This window comes from Trichomonas vaginalis, chromosome IV (assembly GCF_026262505.1).
Source record: "Trichomonas vaginalis G3 chromosome IV, whole genome shotgun sequence".
Lineage (NCBI taxonomy): Eukaryota > Parabasalia > Trichomonadida > Trichomonadidae > Trichomonas > Trichomonas vaginalis.
The window spans coordinates 8,330,999-8,347,846 of NC_067206.1; the positions used below are offsets into that span (position 1 = coordinate 8,330,999).

Genomic DNA, 16,848 nt, shown 5'->3' on the forward strand with positions numbered 1-16,848 from the left:
AAAACGAGATCACTCATAATCTTTTTCTCAGAAAACTGCAGAGTATACAACAAATGTACTCAAACGTGCATTAAGCACAATACCTGGTCCCCATTTCGCTCTATGGACCGATAATGGTACAAAAAATAAAGAAAAATTGCAAAAACGTTCCCACTTTTTGAGAGGGATGTTTTGCAAAATAATTTTATGGACATCTCTGGAAAGTTTCATTTCAGTTTGATAATATATCCAACACCTATATAGAAGAGCCTTGCTGATTTGACCTGAAAGAGCGAAAGTTAGTTTTTTGATTTGAAAACCCTGCAATTTAATATTGTTAAGGACTCAATGTAGAAATATGATATAATATCATGTAGAGATCAATCATCTTCCAAAAATCTTCTATGTATGAAAGAAAAAAATTTGCAAAACGTACCTCTCAAGAAGTGGGAACGTTTTGCACACTCTCGAAAATAAAACACAATTTCATTAATTATTATGCGAAAGGGGAATTGAACATATTTTTATTCAACCAGATAATCCTCAGGCCAACAGATTTCGCAAAGAGAATTTCCCCAAACAGTAAGATTTTTCAAAAAAAAGAAATATAATGCGAAGAATTAAGATTAATCACCGAAAAAACAACTGATTTTACTTACTTTAATGATTTTGAAGATATGCAAATTATCAGGAAGAAAGCTCAATATAACAAATAAAATAATATTCTAATTTGCAAGAATGGGTTTAATGACTACGCACAAATACATAGCCTCATACATATCAACAAAGGTCTTGGGTCTCCGAGGTTCTCAATTTCATCAGAAACCGCTATATGATAACCAAGCTTACTCAGATCTACACATAAATACATAGCCTCATACATATCAACAAAGGTCTCTCTACTCTTAAGTTCCAATTCCCAAAATTTTATTTTTATATTTATTGGCAAAAGGTAAAAGTTCCAAATTATCGTATCGTTAATTTTTAATTTGCTTTCAAATTATATTTTTTGTACTTACGTTCAATTTTTATTTTTAATAAATTATTTATATTAAAATTTCGAAATATTCATAAATACATTCAATTCATATAATAATAGTCAATATCATCGTTTTGAGAAGATCAGATCCTACACAAAAACCATGGAGAGGATTGTATTTTCAATGTATGCCTCTGGTCGAGCACTAAAAGCAAAAGCTAGACAGTTTTTAACCTGTATAATAAAAATGTATCATATATCTTTTTGGAAAATAAAAACAAATTTTTATTTATTCAATATTATATAAAAAGGTGTTGATATTGCAGGTTTTTCAGTATGTTTTCCATCCCAATAAAACTCAATATTAATCGATATATCTGAAAAATACGAGGTGTCAAAGTGGTGAATTTCACCTCACTTCGTTTTGCTCCATTAAATTGACTCAATTTCATCCCTTTGCTGAGAATTTTTGTATTTGGAGGATAATAATCTAAATAATTCGAAATATTTGTTACAATAACTATCAGTGCTTGATTTAATGTTTGAATTTGATTGCTTCAAATTGCGCAATTTTAAGTAATTCGGCGTCAGATGTTAATTTTTTGCAAGAAGAATTAAATATATATGTGGGATTTGGTATTGCGTTTGATGTTTTGTTTGTTAATTCGTTGGATAAGGCTTTATCTGGGTTCCACGGATGAATACCATACTGATGCATTGACTTAATCACAAGCATCAATTAAAATTCTTACAATTTTTAACCTTGGTTTTGGGGTATTTGATAAATTATCTTGCTCATATGTGTAAAGCGGAACATATTTTAACCTGTTATTCTTTGATCTCAAAGATGCTGCACATCCTACATCAAATAACTGGAGAACTACTGTGCAGTAAGCTGGAAATGTCAAGAGTTCAATTCTGAAGAGACTCAAAAGTTTGCAAGTAAAATAACTTACTCGGCTGATATGATTATCACCGAATACGATATTATGCTGAGCTGCTGTGATAGCATCAAGACTTGAGCGATATCTCTGGATTTCGATAATAAAAGTTAAATTAAAGATATCCCATATCTTCTTTGTCATCCATCCATAAGATTGTCCTGTAAGGAATGCTCTCACGGAGCGGAGTTCCTGTGAACAATTTTATATTCCTGGAACAATAATAAATGGTTTCATCCGGTATCCTTCAGAATTATATGGGAAGATACTAGTAACAAGCACAAATTCATGCTCTTCTTTGGTTAAAGGAGGGTTGCTTTCAGTGCAGATAACTTTGTAACGCTTTGATGAAGCAGAGATGTTTCATAAATACTCCACTTATTCCATGGATCAATTCCTGCCGTATACTGAAATTAATGTAAGAAGTTAGCAACTGTTGCTGTGTTACAGTACTTTGCTCGTTTTTCCTCATTTTCTTTTGAGCTTTTGATCTCAATGTTGAGATCAGAGCAAACTCTGTTTAACCATGATCTTGAGGGGAGATATACTTCTAGCGAAGTAAACAATTCTTTTTCCTCTTGTTGGAAATTCGTCTGGATGAACAAGGCCAGCTAGATATAAAGCTCTGCTGTATCTATACTCCAGTAATTCGTAGGCAATCTGATAAGCTTCGATTACCTTTTCACATGCAAGACCTTTTGCTCTTTGATTGATTTCACCATAAAAATCAAGTAATTCGACCTCTGAAAGATACGATGGTTCTCCACCATTACATGTGGTTGTCCATACATTTTCCGCAATTGTATGTCGCAACTCTGCAGTTATTGAATCATCGCGTTCCATGTGAAATTCATCTTTGTTATCAGTGTAGCACTTTTTGTTTAGTCTTCTTTTGAAGATTTTACGTTGAATACGAGACAAAACTGCTTTTTCTCAATGAAGTTTACATTTGGCTTTAATGTAATTAAGACTTTTCATGTCACTTTTTGTAAAGTTCATTTTCGGTACGGAACAAATGCATATATTAATGCATTAATTCTAAATGTAATAAATTTTGTATCTTTGAAAATTTCAAAGTTAAAAAAAATTGGACTAATATTATTCGTCTTCAAATGTACTATGCAAATTAAAGTTTTTGGGCTATGGATTCTGTGGGATAAGATTATTGAAATTTTGGATGTTCCTCGAATTGGCCAGAGATTCGAGTGTCAATGCCTTGTTCCATAACATAGTAATTGTGTTTGTGACTGAGCATATTTTTTTCTAAAATATAGAGATTAAAATTGTAAAAATCTTCATTTAAGGAGTTCCTGTTAAATGATTGTGACTTGATTATATTTGTGTCGTTTTTGGTAGTCTCTTTATTCGATTTTGATGAATTTATGTTCGAAATTCGGTATTTAACTAATAAGATTCAGAGTAAAACACTGGAAATCGGATATTCTCTATGCCAATGAACTGGACAATCTGTGTGTTTGGGAGGTGAAATTCCAAATTTTTTTGAAATCCCGAAAATGAAGATCAACCCTTTATTTTTGATTAAGATATTTTACAATTTCAGATTTTTTTGAATACTTTTGATTCGGTTTTGTTAAAAGCATATCAGCTAACTTGTTTTAAAAATCACATATTTTTATGTGGTAAGACGAAATGATGGAAGTGAGGCATATCTCAATATTTTCACCAGATCTTCAGGCATTTAGCATGGATATATAATTGTTATCATGATTTGTATTTAGTAATATTATTTAATCCAACTTATCAAAGCTAAACAAGATAAGAAATGCGTTTTAATTTTTTTTTCAAACAAAATTGAACAAAAAATACACTTAGAAGATATATTTCTTTAAGTTATTTATAGTAATGGAAATAATATGGTATATCTATCATTAACATATAAGCAGATCATACCTCTCTTGTGCCATGCAATTATGAATTAAGAATTTTGTAAATTCAACTGTATATAATAATCTTTTAATTGAAAAACATCATCAGACCAAGAGATGTTAATCATGTGCATCTAATATAATTGTTTTTGTCTAGTGTTGAAAACAGAAATTCATCAAAAGTGACACCTCAGAAAAGCTATAATATTGAATTTTTGGAACTTTTGATAGAGCACGTTTTTAAATATTAATTAAAGTAAATGTATATTTCGTAAAGATTCTTTTTAATAAAAAATAAAATTTTGAAGAAGAACACAAAATCTTCTGAAAAATAATATCACATAAACTCATATTATTTTCTAATATATAACTATTTTATATAAAAATCAAATTCAATGATCTTAAAAGCGAAGGATAAACCTCAAAATTTACGAATATAATGAGTGGGAATATAATGCTTATCTATCATAAAACCATATGAAATATCAATTTTTGCTTTACGCCTAATTTTTGACGACAATTAGCAAAAAATGTTAAATGTTAACACTCAGTCCATTTGAATATGAAAAATAAAATTGACTTTGATTAAATGTTTTTATTTATCATGCAATTCTTCTTGCGACCAAAGATTTGAATAAAATTTCAAAAAATAAGATAGCTTAAAAATAATATACGGTAGTGTTTACTAATAGATGAATAGTATATAAATTCTATTAAAATGGATTTGATCCAAAAAGATATATAAAATTTGATCATAAATAAAATTGTTTAGAAGTCATTTAAAATGATGTAATTATTCAAATTTTGCTAAAACCCATTCCTCTTTGATATATAACTCCCATTTTTGCATTTCTGGCTCGTACCAAAATTTTGAAACTTCGAATAATTCGTTAGGAGTGTAATTACTATTCGTTTTTGGATTAATATCGAGAGATAAATGTGGTGTATTGTTGTATTTTTCAATGAACTGCTGAACTGAGTCCTTGATTTGTTGAATATCATCCAACTCGTCTGGCAAAAACTTTTCTAAGCTTGGCCACAGGCGCTCCACCTTGCCGTTCTGTCTTGGCATATACGGCAAGGTGTGCTTCCAAACTATTCCGTTTTCCTGCATAACCTGGCCGAATTCACCGCGGTTTTCACCGCCGTTATCGGTCCAGATGCAGTAAGGGATAAACTCCTCTAAAAGTTTTCTTAAAATATTCGCTGTTGAGTTGGAAGACTTGTTTTTCAATAATTTAGTTTTGAGAACTTTACGTGTCATATCATTCAATATGGCAAAGAATGGAAAAGAAACATTACCGTGAAGGTAATGAATATCGCAGTGCCATATCAAATTCTTTGATATGGCACGATATTTGGTAGGTGGATCTGCTGGTTTGTAATCTCTTTTTGAAGATAAACCTGATTCCATCATAAATTTTTCCACTTGATGAGGCTTTATTTTTTGTAAATTGTCAAAAATTTGATCTTTTGTCAAATCTTCTATATTTTCAAATTCTTTTGCAATTTCTTCTTTTTCTTTCTCACAATCGGGATTTTGAACAATATTTTGAAACCTTTTAATCAATAAATAAGTTTTTGAAATTCCTCCTTTATATTGTGAAACACAAGAATTAATTAATTGTTTTTGTTCAAATGTTGGTGGATTTGGTTTTCTGCCGCGACTAACTTTTGGTAATTCGATTTCTTGAAGTTGAAATGCTCTTCTTATTGTATTTTCGGCAACATTCAATTTAATTTTACCATTTTCCAATTCAACTTCCTTTCCCACACTTTTGTAATATTCACCTTCTTCTATTCTTCTTTTAGCTTCAAATAGCCATTCTCTGTTTATAGATTTGGCAGTAGTCATAAAAGTGGTCCTTCTTTTGTGATAAGATTCAAATTTGAATGTGGATGATAAATAAAAATCAAAAATAATTGTTATAATTTAAATGAAGAAGTAATTTAAAACGATTTTATTTATGATCAAATTTTATATATTTTTTTGGATCAAATCCATTTTAATAGAATTTATATACTATTCATCTATTAGTAAACACTACCGTATATTATTTTTAAGCTATCTTATTTTTTGAAATTTTATTCAAATCTTTGGTCGCAAGAAGAATTGCATGATAAATAAAAACATTTAATCAAAGTCAATTTTATTTTTCATATTCAAATGGACTGAGTGTTAACATTTAACATTTTTTGCTAATTGTCGTCAAAAATTAGGCGTAAAGCAAAAATTGATATTTCATATGGTTTTATGATAGATAAGCATTATATTCCCACTCATTATATTCGTAAATTTTGAGGTTTATCCTTCGCTTTTAAGATCATTGAATTTGATTTTTATATAAAATAGTTATATATTAGAAAATAATATGAGTTTATGTGATATTATTTTTCAGAAGATTTCATTCTATATGCCTATGAAAAGTACTCTCAAAACTAACTTTTTCCTAATTATAATTAAATCTAGAATATTGTATTATGCTTAGTGTTATTTCATTTTTCTCATTCAATTTAGAATTTACAAATGTCAAAAATTGAGAGCTGTCACTTTTGATGAATTTCTGTTTATTACATAGCATTAATAAAAAAATCATTTGTTCTGATTAATATTTATCCAATAATAATATATATTCATTTTTGAATTTAATTAGCTTTTTTAAAGCTTAATATTTAATAATATTATTATTCAACATTCTTAATAAAATAAGATATATGCTTTATGTCTAATATATGTTTTGTAGAAATTTCGAGGAAATATCAAGGTTTCAACATCACTTCACTTCCACCATTTCGTCTTACGAAAGTTTAATTGTATGATTAAATACTTGGGCCATTCTAATATTTCATCTTTTTGAAATCGATTTTGCTCAATAGGATATGTATTAAAATATTTTTCCAATGCATCCAATAAATTATCCGTGCCATTTATTGATATATCAAGAAAGTCGTTTTGTTTTGTTTCTATCGGGGTAATACGATGTGAAAAGTGACAAAAATATACTATGATTTATATTTCATTGTATAATAAAGTCGAGAAGGGAGTCCTAACCTTAAGAAAGGGCTCTCTTCTCGACTTTCTGCTGCAATCTCACTCGAATTGCGCGTATATACTGCTTCTTTCATTAGAAGTAGTATATACGCGCAACAATATGCCATGGCAAGTGCACTTGTCGCCACTTTTAATGTTTCTCAAATGCAATGCGGGAAGGAGTGGCAATATAGTACTTGGGTAGTTGTGGAGTTATGTGTTAGGAGAGGGAACAGGACAAATTTGCCACACGGCACTTTTTTTTAAAAAAAATTAATGGAGCGGAGCGATACTCTGCTGCAGGAGCCCCAAGGCTCCCAATCATTACGAAAGGGAGCCTCAGGGCTCCTGAGAATCCATCAGCAGAGGCCTTTTCATTTGGCCTCTGCTGATCAAAGATTCGGCGAAGCCATTCTTCGTCTCAGGAGCCCCAAGGCTCCCAATCATTACGAAAGGGAGCCTCAGGGCTCCTGAGAATCCATCAGCAGAGGCCTTTTCATTTGGCCTCTGCTGATCAAAGATTCGGCGAAGCCATTCTTCGTCTCAGGAGCCCCAAGGCTCCCAATCATTACGAAAGGGAGCCTCAGGGCTCCTGAGAATCCATCAGTAGAGGCCTTTTCATTTGGCCTCTGCTGATCAAAGATTCGGCGAAGCCATTCTTCGTCTCAGGAGCCCCAAGGCTCCCAATCATTACGAAAGGGAGCCTCAGGGCTCCTGAGAATCCATCAGTAGAGGCCTTTTCATTTGGCCTCTGCTGATCAAAGATTCGGCGAAGCCATTCTTCGTCTCAGGAGCCCCAAGGCTCCCAATCATTACGAAAGGGAGCCTCAGGGCTCCTGAGAATCCATCAGTAGAGGCCTTTTCATTTGGCCTCTGCTGATCAAAGATTCGGCGAAGCCATTCTTCGTCTCAGGAGCCCCAAGGCTCCCAATCATTACGAAAGGGAGCCTCAGGGCTCCTGAGAAACCTCTTTGAGAAGGTTTTCTTTAAGAAAACCTTCTCAAAGATGATTGTCAGCATTCACTCAAAATCTACCAAGAGTTTCAAAGTTTCAAATCTATCTGAAATGAAGCTTTGAATCTCTTGTATATCTAATTGTAGAGGTACCTTTTCAAAATGTCTTCTATTGATTAAATTTAATCAGTAAAAGTCATTTTGAAAAGGTACATCTCTATAATTGCTATTGAGCATTCACTCTTGGAACCTTGGAGCTCTTGTGTAGTGCATGAAAACTCCAAGATTCTAGAATAAAACATATATCATAGACATAATTTCTTCAAATATAATTTAAGGTTATTTTTTAAAAAATTAGAACAGCGTAATTTAAGGTTATTGAAAAGTGACACTTGACAAATTTATCCCGCACTCTTCAAAAATAAGGAAATTTTGATAAATATCCTCATCGCTATTATCATAAAAGATTCAATATCCCTTTCGATATTTAATGACAAATTTGAAAAGGTGTTTGAAATTCTTTCGGATTTTGTTGAATTTAACCCAAAATTTATTATTAATTGTTTACAAGAAATTTTATTTAACTCTTCTTGTAAAGAAAACTTTGCCAATATTTTGAATGCATTTGAAAATTCCGAGCTTAGAATATATTTGGATGAATGCGAAGATGAAATCGATCCTGAAATTTTTGACTCTCTCAAAAATATGTATTCAATTTTAAATGAATCTAATTCTCATCAATAATAACATATGAATAAAAAATAAATGGATTTAATTTTTTTTATCAGTTTCAATAGATTACAGTTATTTTTATTTTCTACAATATCTCATTACCAAATCGTTTTAACTCTTTGTATATCAAAGAATAATAATAAGTGACCTGTAATAACCATACTCATAATGGATTAGACCTCAAATTATTTAAAATGTCAATTCAATATTATTAAATTACAATTTCTTTTATTCTAATAGATTTTAACTAGCCAATCATGATTACAAATATTGTAGCCTTCATTAACTCATAATATCGAAGAATATAACTTATATTCATGGACAATTTGTGATTAATTTCCAATAATATATAAAACCGACTCAAATTAATCATGTTGGCATTAGCGCGCATCGATGCTCAATCTACCTGTAGTATTATAAGCTTATATTCCTATTTTTCAGCATTAAAATTGTGAATTACGTAATTTTGTCATAGTTTTACGTAATTTTAATTTTTTTTGATAAGAAAAAAATGACTTTAAGAAAAAACGAGATCACTCATAATCTTTTTCTCAGAAAACTGCAGAGTATACAACAAATGTACTCAAACGTGCATTAAGCACAATACCTGGTCCCCATTTCGCTCTATGGACCGATAATGGTACAAAAAATAAAGAAAAATTGCAAAAACGTTCCCACTTTTTGAGAGGGATGTTTTGCAAAATAATTTTATGGACATCTCTGGAAAGTTTCATTTCAGTTTGATAATATATCCAACACCTATATAGAAGAGCCTTGCTGATTTGACCTGAAAGAGCGAAAGTTAGTTTTTTGATTTGAAAACCCTGCAATTTAATATTGTTAAGGACTCAATGTAGAAATATGATATAATATCATGTAGAGATCAATCATCTTCCAAAAATCTTCTATGTATGAAAGAAAAAAATTTGCAAAACGTACCTCTCAAGAAGTGGGAACGTTTTGCACACTCTCGAAAATAAAACACAATTTCATTAATTATTATGCGAAAGGGGAATTGAACATATTTTTATTCAACCAGATAATCCTCAGGCCAACAGATTTCGCAAAGAGAATTTCCCCAAACAGTAAGATTTTTCAAAAAAAAGAAATATAATGCGAAGAATTAAGATTAATCACCGAAAAAACAACTGATTTTACTTACTTTAATGATTTTGAAGATATGCAAATTATCAGGAAGAAAGCTCAATATAACAAATAAAATAATATTCTAATTTGCAAGAATGGGTTTAATGACTACGCACAAATACATAGCCTCATACATATCAACAAAGGTCTTGGGTCTCCGAGGTTCTCAATTTCATCAGAAACCGCTATATGATAACCAAGCTTACTCAGATCTACACATAAATACATAGCCTCATACATATCAACAAAGGTCTCTCTACTCTTAAGTTCCAATTCCCAAAATTTTATTTTTATATTTATTGGCAAAAGGTAAAAGTTCCAAATTATCGTATCGTTAATTTTTAATTTGCTTTCAAATTATATTTTTTGTACTTACGTTCAATTTTTATTTTTAATAAATTATTTATATTAAAATTTCGAAATATTCATAAATACATTCAATTCATATAATAATAGTCAATATCATCGTTTTGAGAAGATCAGATCCTACACAAAAACCATGGAGAGGATTGTATTTTCAATGTATGCCTCTGGTCGAGCACTAAAAGCAAAAGCTAGACAGTTTTTAACCTGTATAATAAAAATGTATCATATATCTTTTTGGAAAATAAAAACAAATTTTTATTTATTCAATATTATATAAAAAGGTGTTGATATTGCAGGTTTTTCAGTATGTTTTCCATCCCAATAAAACTCAATATTAATCGATATATCTGAAAAATACGAGGTGTCAAAGTGGTGAATTTCACCTCACTTCGTTTTGCTCCATTAAATTGACTCAATTTCATCCCTTTGCTGAGAATTTTTGTATTTGGAGGATAATAATCTAAATAATTCGAAATATTTGTTACAATAACTATCAGTGCTTGATTTAATGTTTGAATTTGATTGCTTCAAATTGCGCAATTTTAAGTAATTCGGCGTCAGATGTTAATTTTTTGCAAGAAGAATTAAATATATATGTGGGATTTGGTATTGCGTTTGATGTTTTGTTTGTTAATTCGTTGGATAAGGCTTTATCTGGGTTCCACGGATGAATACCATACTGATGCATTGACTTAATCACAAGCATCAATTAAAATTCTTACAATTTTTAACCTTGGTTTTGGGGTATTTGATAAATTATCTTGCTCATATGTGTAAAGCGGAACATATTTTAACCTGTTATTCTTTGATCTCAAAGATGCTGCACATCCTACATCAAATAACTGGAGAACTACTGTGCAGTAAGCTGGAAATGTCAAGAGTTCAATTCTGAAGAGACTCAAAAGTTTGCAAGTAAAATAACTTACTCGGCTGATATGATTATCACCGAATACGATATTATGCTGAGCTGCTGTGATAGCATCAAGACTTGAGCGATATCTCTGGATTTCGATAATAAAAGTTAAATTAAAGATATCCCATATCTTCTTTGTCATCCATCCATAAGATTGTCCTGTAAGGAATGCTCTCACGGAGCGGAGTTCCTGTGAACAATTTTATATTCCTGGAACAATAATAAATGGTTTCATCCGGTATCCTTCAGAATTATATGGGAAGATACTAGTAACAAGCACAAATTCATGCTCTTCTTTGGTTAAAGGAGGGTTGCTTTCAGTGCAGATAACTTTGTAACGCTTTGATGAAGCAGAGATGTTTCATAAATACTCCACTTATTCCATGGATCAATTCCTGCCGTATACTGAAATTAATGTAAGAAGTTAGCAACTGTTGCTGTGTTACAGTACTTTGCTCGTTTTTCCTCATTTTCTTTTGAGCTTTTGATCTCAATGTTGAGATCAGAGCAAACTCTGTTTAACCATGATCTTGAGGGGAGATATACTTCTAGCGAAGTAAACAATTCTTTTTCCTCTTGTTGGAAATTCGTCTGGATGAACAAGGCCAGCTAGATATAAAGCTCTGCTGTATCTATACTCCAGTAATTCGTAGGCAATCTGATAAGCTTCGATTACCTTTTCACATGCAAGACCTTTTGCTCTTTGATTGATTTCACCATAAAAATCAAGTAATTCGACCTCTGAAAGATACGATGGTTCTCCACCATTACATGTGGTTGTCCATACATTTTCCGCAATTGTATGTCGCAACTCTGCAGTTATTGAATCATCGCGTTCCATGTGAAATTCATCTTTGTTATCAGTGTAGCACTTTTTGTTTAGTCTTCTTTTGAAGATTTTACGTTGAATACGAGACAAAACTGCTTTTTCTCAATGAAGTTTACATTTGGCTTTAATGTAATTAAGACTTTTCATGTCACTTTTTGTAAAGTTCATTTTCGGTACGGAACAAATGCATATATTAATGCATTAATTCTAAATGTAATAAATTTTGTATCTTTGAAAATTTCAAAGTTAAAAAAAATTGGACTAATATTATTCGTCTTCAAATGTACTATGCAAATTAAAGTTTTTGGGCTATGGATTCTGTGGGATAAGATTATTGAAATTTTGGATGTTCCTCGAATTGGCCAGAGATTCGAGTGTCAATGCCTTGTTCCATAACATAGTAATTGTGTTTGTGACTGAGCATATTTTTTTCTAAAATATAGAGATTAAAATTGTAAAAATCTTCATTTAAGGAGTTCCTGTTAAATGATTGTGACTTGATTATATTTGTGTCGTTTTTGGTAGTCTCTTTATTCGATTTTGATGAATTTATGTTCGAAATTCGGTATTTAACTAATAAGATTCAGAGTAAAACACTGGAAATCGGATATTCTCTATGCCAATGAACTGGACAATCTGTGTGTTTGGGAGGTGAAATTCCAAATTTTTTTGAAATCCCGAAAATGAAGATCAACCCTTTATTTTTGATTAAGATATTTTACAATTTCAGATTTTTTTGAATACTTTTGATTCGGTTTTGTTAAAAGCATATCAGCTAACTTGTTTTAAAAATCACATATTTTTATGTGGTAAGACGAAATGATGGAAGTGAGGCATATCTCAATATTTTCACCAGATCTTCAGGCATTTAGCATGGATATATAATTGTTATCATGATTTGTATTTAGTAATATTATTTAATCCAACTTATCAAAGCTAAACAAGATAAGAAATGCGTTTTAATTTTTTTTTCAAACAAAATTGAACAAAAAATACACTTAGAAGATATATTTCTTTAAGTTATTTATAGTAATGGAAATAATATGGTATATCTATCATTAACATATAAGCAGATCATACCTCTCTTGTGCCATGCAATTATGAATTAAGAATTTTGTAAATTCAACTGTATATAATAATCTTTTAATTGAAAAACATCATCAGACCAAGAGATGTTAATCATGTGCATCTAATATAATTGTTTTTGTCTAGTGTTGAAAACAGAAATTCATCAAAAGTGACACCTCAGAAAAGCTATAATATTGAATTTTTGGAACTTTTGATAGAGCACGTTTTTAAATATTAATTAAAGTAAATGTATATTTTGTAAAGATTCTTTTTAATAAAAAATAAAATTTTGAAGAAGAACACAAAATCTTCTGAAAAATAATATCACATAAACTCATATTATTTTCTAATATATAACTATTTTATATAAAAATCAAATTCAATGATCTTAAAAGCGAAGGATAAACCTCAAAATTTACGAATATAATGAGTGGGAATATAATGCTTATCTATCATAAAACCATATGAAATATCAATTTTTGCTTTACGCCTAATTTTTGACGACAATTAGCAAAAAATGTTAAATGTTAACACTCAGTCCATTTGAATATGAAAAATAAAATTGACTTTGATTAAATGTTTTTATTTATCATGCAATTCTTCTTGCGACCAAAGATTTGAATAAAATTTCAAAAAATAAGATAGCTTAAAAATAATATACGGTAGTGTTTACTAATAGATGAATAGTATATAAATTCTATTAAAATGGATTTGATCCAAAAAGATATATAAAATTTGATCATAAATAAAATTGTTTAGAAGTCATTTAAAATGATGTAATTATTCAAATTTTGCTAAAACCCATTCCTCTTTGATATATAACTCCCATTTTTGCATTTCTGGCTCGTACCAAAATTTTGAAACTTCGAATAATTCGTTAGGAGTGTAATTACTATTCGTTTTTGGATTAATATCGAGAGATAAATGTGGTGTATTGTTGTATTTTTCAATGAACTGCTGAACTGAGTCCTTGATTTGTTGAATATCATCCAACTCGTCTGGCAAAAACTTTTCTAAGCTTGGCCACAGGCGCTCCACCTTGCCGTTCTGTCTTGGCATATACGGCAAGGTGTGCTTCCAAACTATTCCGTTTTCCTGCATAACCTGGCCGAATTCACCGCGGTTTTCACCGCCGTTATCGGTCCAGATGCAGTAAGGGATAAACTCCTCTAAAAGTTTTCTTAAAATATTCGCTGTTGAGTTGGAAGACTTGTTTTTCAATAATTTAGTTTTGAGAACTTTACGTGTCATATCATTCAATATGGCAAAGAATGGAAAAGAAACATTACCGTGAAGGTAATGAATATCGCAGTGCCATATCAAATTCTTTGATATGGCACGATATTTGGTAGGTGGATCTGCTGGTTTGTAATCTCTTTTTGAAGATAAACCTGATTCCATCATAAATTTTTCCACTTGATGAGGCTTTATTTTTTGTAAATTGTCAAAAATTTGATCTTTTGTCAAATCTTCTATATTTTCAAATTCTTTTGCAATTTCTTCTTTTTCTTTCTCACAATCGGGATTTTGAACAATATTTTGAAACCTTTTAATCAATAAATAAGTTTTTGAAATTCCTCCTTTATATTGTGAAACACAAGAATTAATTAATTGTTTTTGTTCAAATGTTGGTGGATTTGGTTTTCTGCCGCGACTAACTTTTGGTAATTCGATTTCTTGAAGTTGAAATGCTCTTCTTATTGTATTTTCGGCAACATTCAATTTAATTTTACCATTTTCCAATTCAACTTCCTTTCCCACACTTTTGTAATATTCACCTTCTTCTATTCTTCTTTTAGCTTCAAATAGCCATTCTCTGTTTATAGATTTGGCAGTAGTCATAAAAGTGGTCCTTCTTTTGTGATAAGATTCAAATTTGAATGTGGATGATAAATAAAAATCAAAAATAATTGTTATAATTTAAATGAAGAAGTAATTTAAAACGATTTTATTTATGATCAAATTTTATATATTTTTTTGGATCAAATCCATTTTAATAGAATTTATATACTATTCATCTATTAGTAAACACTACCGTATATTATTTTTTAAGCTATCTTATTTTTTGAAATTTTATTCAAATCTTTGGTCGCAAGAAGAATTGCATGATAAATAAAAACATTTAATCAAAGTCAATTTTATTTTTCATATTCAAATGGACTGAGTGTTAACATTTAACATTTTTTGCTAATTGTCGTCAAAAATTAGGCGTAAAGCAAAAATTGATATTTCATATGGTTTTATGATAGATAAGCATTATATTCCCACTCATTATATTCGTAAATTTTGAGGTTTATCCTTCGCTTTTAAGATCATTGAATTTGATTTTTATATAAAATAGTTATATATTAGAAAATAATATGAGTTTATGTGATATTATTTTTCAGAAGATTTCATTCTATATGCCTATGAAAAGTACTCTCAAAACTAACTTTTTCCTAATTATAATTAAATCTAGAATATTGTATTATGCTTAGTGTTATTTCATTTTTCTCATTCAATTTAGAATTTACAAATGTCAAAAATTGAGAGCTGTCACTTTTGATGAATTTCTGTTTATTACATAGCATTAATAAAAAAATCATTTGTTCTGATTAATATTTATCCAATAATAATATATATTCATTTTTGAATTTAATTAGCTTTTTTAAAGCTTAATATTTAATAATATTATTATTCAACATTCTTAATAAAATAAGATATATGCTTTATGTCTAATATATGTTTTGTAGAAATTTCGAGGAAATATCAAGGTTTCAACATCACTTCACTTCCACCATTTCGTCTTACGAAAGTTTAATTGTATGATTAAATACTTGGGCCATTCTAATATTTCATCTTTTTGAAATCGATTTTGCTCAATAGGATATGTATTAAAATATTTTTCCAATGCATCCAATAAATTATCCGTGCCATTTATTGATATATCAAGAAAGTCGTTTTGTTTTGTTTCTATCGGGGTAATACGATGTGAAAAGTGACAAAAATATACTATGATTTATATTTCATTGTATAATAAAGTCGAGAAGGGAGTCCTAACCTTAAGAAAGGGCTCTCTTCTCGACTTTCTGCTGCAATCTCACTCGAATTGCGCGTATATACTGCTTCTTTCATTAGAAGTAGTATATACGCGCAACAATATGCCATGGCAAGTGCACTTGTCGCCACTTTTAATGTTTCTCAAATGCAATGCGGGAAGGAGTGGCAATATAGTACTTGGGTAGTTGTGGAGTTATGTGTTAGGAGAGGGAACAGGACAAATTTGCCACACGGCACTTTTTTTTAAAAAAAATTAATGGAGCGGAGCGATACTCTGCTGCAGGAGCCCCAAGGCTCCCAATCATTACGAAAGGGAGCCTCAGGGCTCCTGAGAATCCATCAGCAGAGGCCTTTTCATTTGGCCTCTGCTGATCAAAGATTCGGCGAAGCCATTCTTCGTCTCAGGAGCCCCAAGGCTCCCAATCATTACGAAAGGGAGCCTCAGGGCTCCTGAGAAACCTCTTTGAGAAGGTTTTCTTTAAGAAAAACCTTCTCAAAGATGATTGTCAGCATTCACTCAAAATCTACCAAGAGTTTCAAAGTTTCAAATCTATCTGAAATGAAGCTTTGAATCTCTTGTATATCTAATTGTAGAGGTACCTTTTCAAAATGTCTTCTATTGATTAAATTTAATCAGTAAAAGTCATTTTGAAAAGGTACATCTCTATAATTGCTATTGAGCATTCACTCTTGGAACCTTGGAGCTCTTGTGTAGTGCATGAAAACTCCAAGATTCTAGAATAAAACATATATCATAGACATTAATTTCTTCAAAATAATTTAAGGTTATTTTTAAAAAATTAGAACAGCGTAATTTAAGGTTATTGAAAAGTGACACTTGACAAATTTATCCCGCACTCTTCAAAAATAAGGAAATTTTGATAAATATCCTCATCGCTATTATCATAAAAGATTCAATATCCCTTTCGATATTTAATGACAAATTTGAAAAGGTGTTTTGAAATTCTTTCGGATTTTGTTGAAT

General features: G+C 30.4%; 5 protein-coding genes across 5 annotated transcripts, besides 14 other annotated features; all 5 read right to left on the bottom strand.

Moving 5' to 3' along the window:
• Positions 1 to 2,403: 2,403 nt before the first annotated feature.
• On the bottom strand, positions 2,404 to 2,742 carry TVAGG3_0051670 (uncharacterized protein; the record flags this gene model as incomplete). Its single annotated transcript, XM_051221065.1, has 1 exon — positions 2,404 to 2,742. The coding sequence occupies one exon, from the start codon at positions 2,740 to 2,742 to the stop codon at positions 2,404 to 2,406; it is 339 nt and encodes a 112-aa protein (XP_051106051.1).
• A 1,200-nt stretch (positions 2,743 to 3,942) lies between these two features.
• Positions 3,943 to 3,980: a mobile genetic element.
• Positions 3,943 to 3,980: a terminal%2Cinverted (terminal inverted repeat of Banshee-A3 transposon ID:TVAGG3_0051680).
• A 601-nt stretch (positions 3,981 to 4,581) lies between these two features.
• Positions 4,582 to 5,640: a mobile genetic element.
• On the bottom strand, positions 4,793 to 5,640 carry TVAGG3_0051700 (integrase catalytic region-containing protein; the record flags this gene model as incomplete). Its single annotated transcript, XM_051221066.1, has 1 exon — positions 4,793 to 5,640. A coding segment is annotated over one exon (848 nt), but the record flags the coding sequence as incomplete, so codon positions are not given.
• A 682-nt stretch (positions 5,641 to 6,322) lies between these two features.
• Positions 6,323 to 6,359: a mobile genetic element.
• Positions 6,323 to 6,359: a terminal%2Cinverted (terminal inverted repeat of Banshee-A3 transposon ID:TVAGG3_0051710).
• A 685-nt stretch (positions 6,360 to 7,044) lies between these two features.
• Positions 7,045 to 7,078: a terminal%2Cinverted (terminal inverted repeat of MuDR-4N1_TV transposon ID:TVAGG3_0051720).
• Positions 7,045 to 8,184: a mobile genetic element.
• Positions 8,185 to 10,706: 2,522 nt separating this feature from the next.
• On the bottom strand, positions 10,707 to 11,069 carry TVAGG3_0051730 (DDE endonuclease family; the record flags this gene model as incomplete). Its single annotated transcript, XM_051221067.1, has 1 exon — positions 10,707 to 11,069. One exon carries the CDS (start codon positions 11,067 to 11,069, stop codon positions 10,707 to 10,709), a length of 363 nt encoding a protein of 120 aa, XP_051106053.1.
• Positions 11,070 to 11,429: 360 nt separating this feature from the next.
• On the bottom strand, positions 11,430 to 11,768 carry TVAGG3_0051740 (uncharacterized protein; the record flags this gene model as incomplete). The annotated part of the gene is made up of 1 exon (XM_051224205.1): positions 11,430 to 11,768. The coding sequence occupies one exon, from the start codon at positions 11,766 to 11,768 to the stop codon at positions 11,430 to 11,432; it is 339 nt and encodes a 112-aa protein (XP_051109191.1).
• A 1,200-nt stretch (positions 11,769 to 12,968) lies between these two features.
• Positions 12,969 to 13,006: a mobile genetic element.
• Positions 12,969 to 13,006: a terminal%2Cinverted (terminal inverted repeat of Banshee-A3 transposon ID:TVAGG3_0051750).
• A 601-nt stretch (positions 13,007 to 13,607) lies between these two features.
• Positions 13,608 to 14,666: a mobile genetic element.
• On the bottom strand, positions 14,069 to 14,666 carry TVAGG3_0051770 (uncharacterized protein; the record flags this gene model as incomplete). Its single annotated transcript, XM_051221069.1, has 1 exon — positions 14,069 to 14,666. A coding segment is annotated over one exon (598 nt), but the record flags the coding sequence as incomplete, so codon positions are not given.
• Positions 14,667 to 15,349: 683 nt separating this feature from the next.
• Positions 15,350 to 15,386: a mobile genetic element.
• Positions 15,350 to 15,386: a terminal%2Cinverted (terminal inverted repeat of Banshee-A3 transposon ID:TVAGG3_0051780).
• Positions 15,387 to 16,071: 685 nt separating this feature from the next.
• Positions 16,072 to 16,105: a terminal%2Cinverted (terminal inverted repeat of MuDR-4N1_TV transposon ID:TVAGG3_0051790).
• Positions 16,072 to 16,723: a mobile genetic element.
• Positions 16,724 to 16,848: the final 125 nt, after the last annotated feature.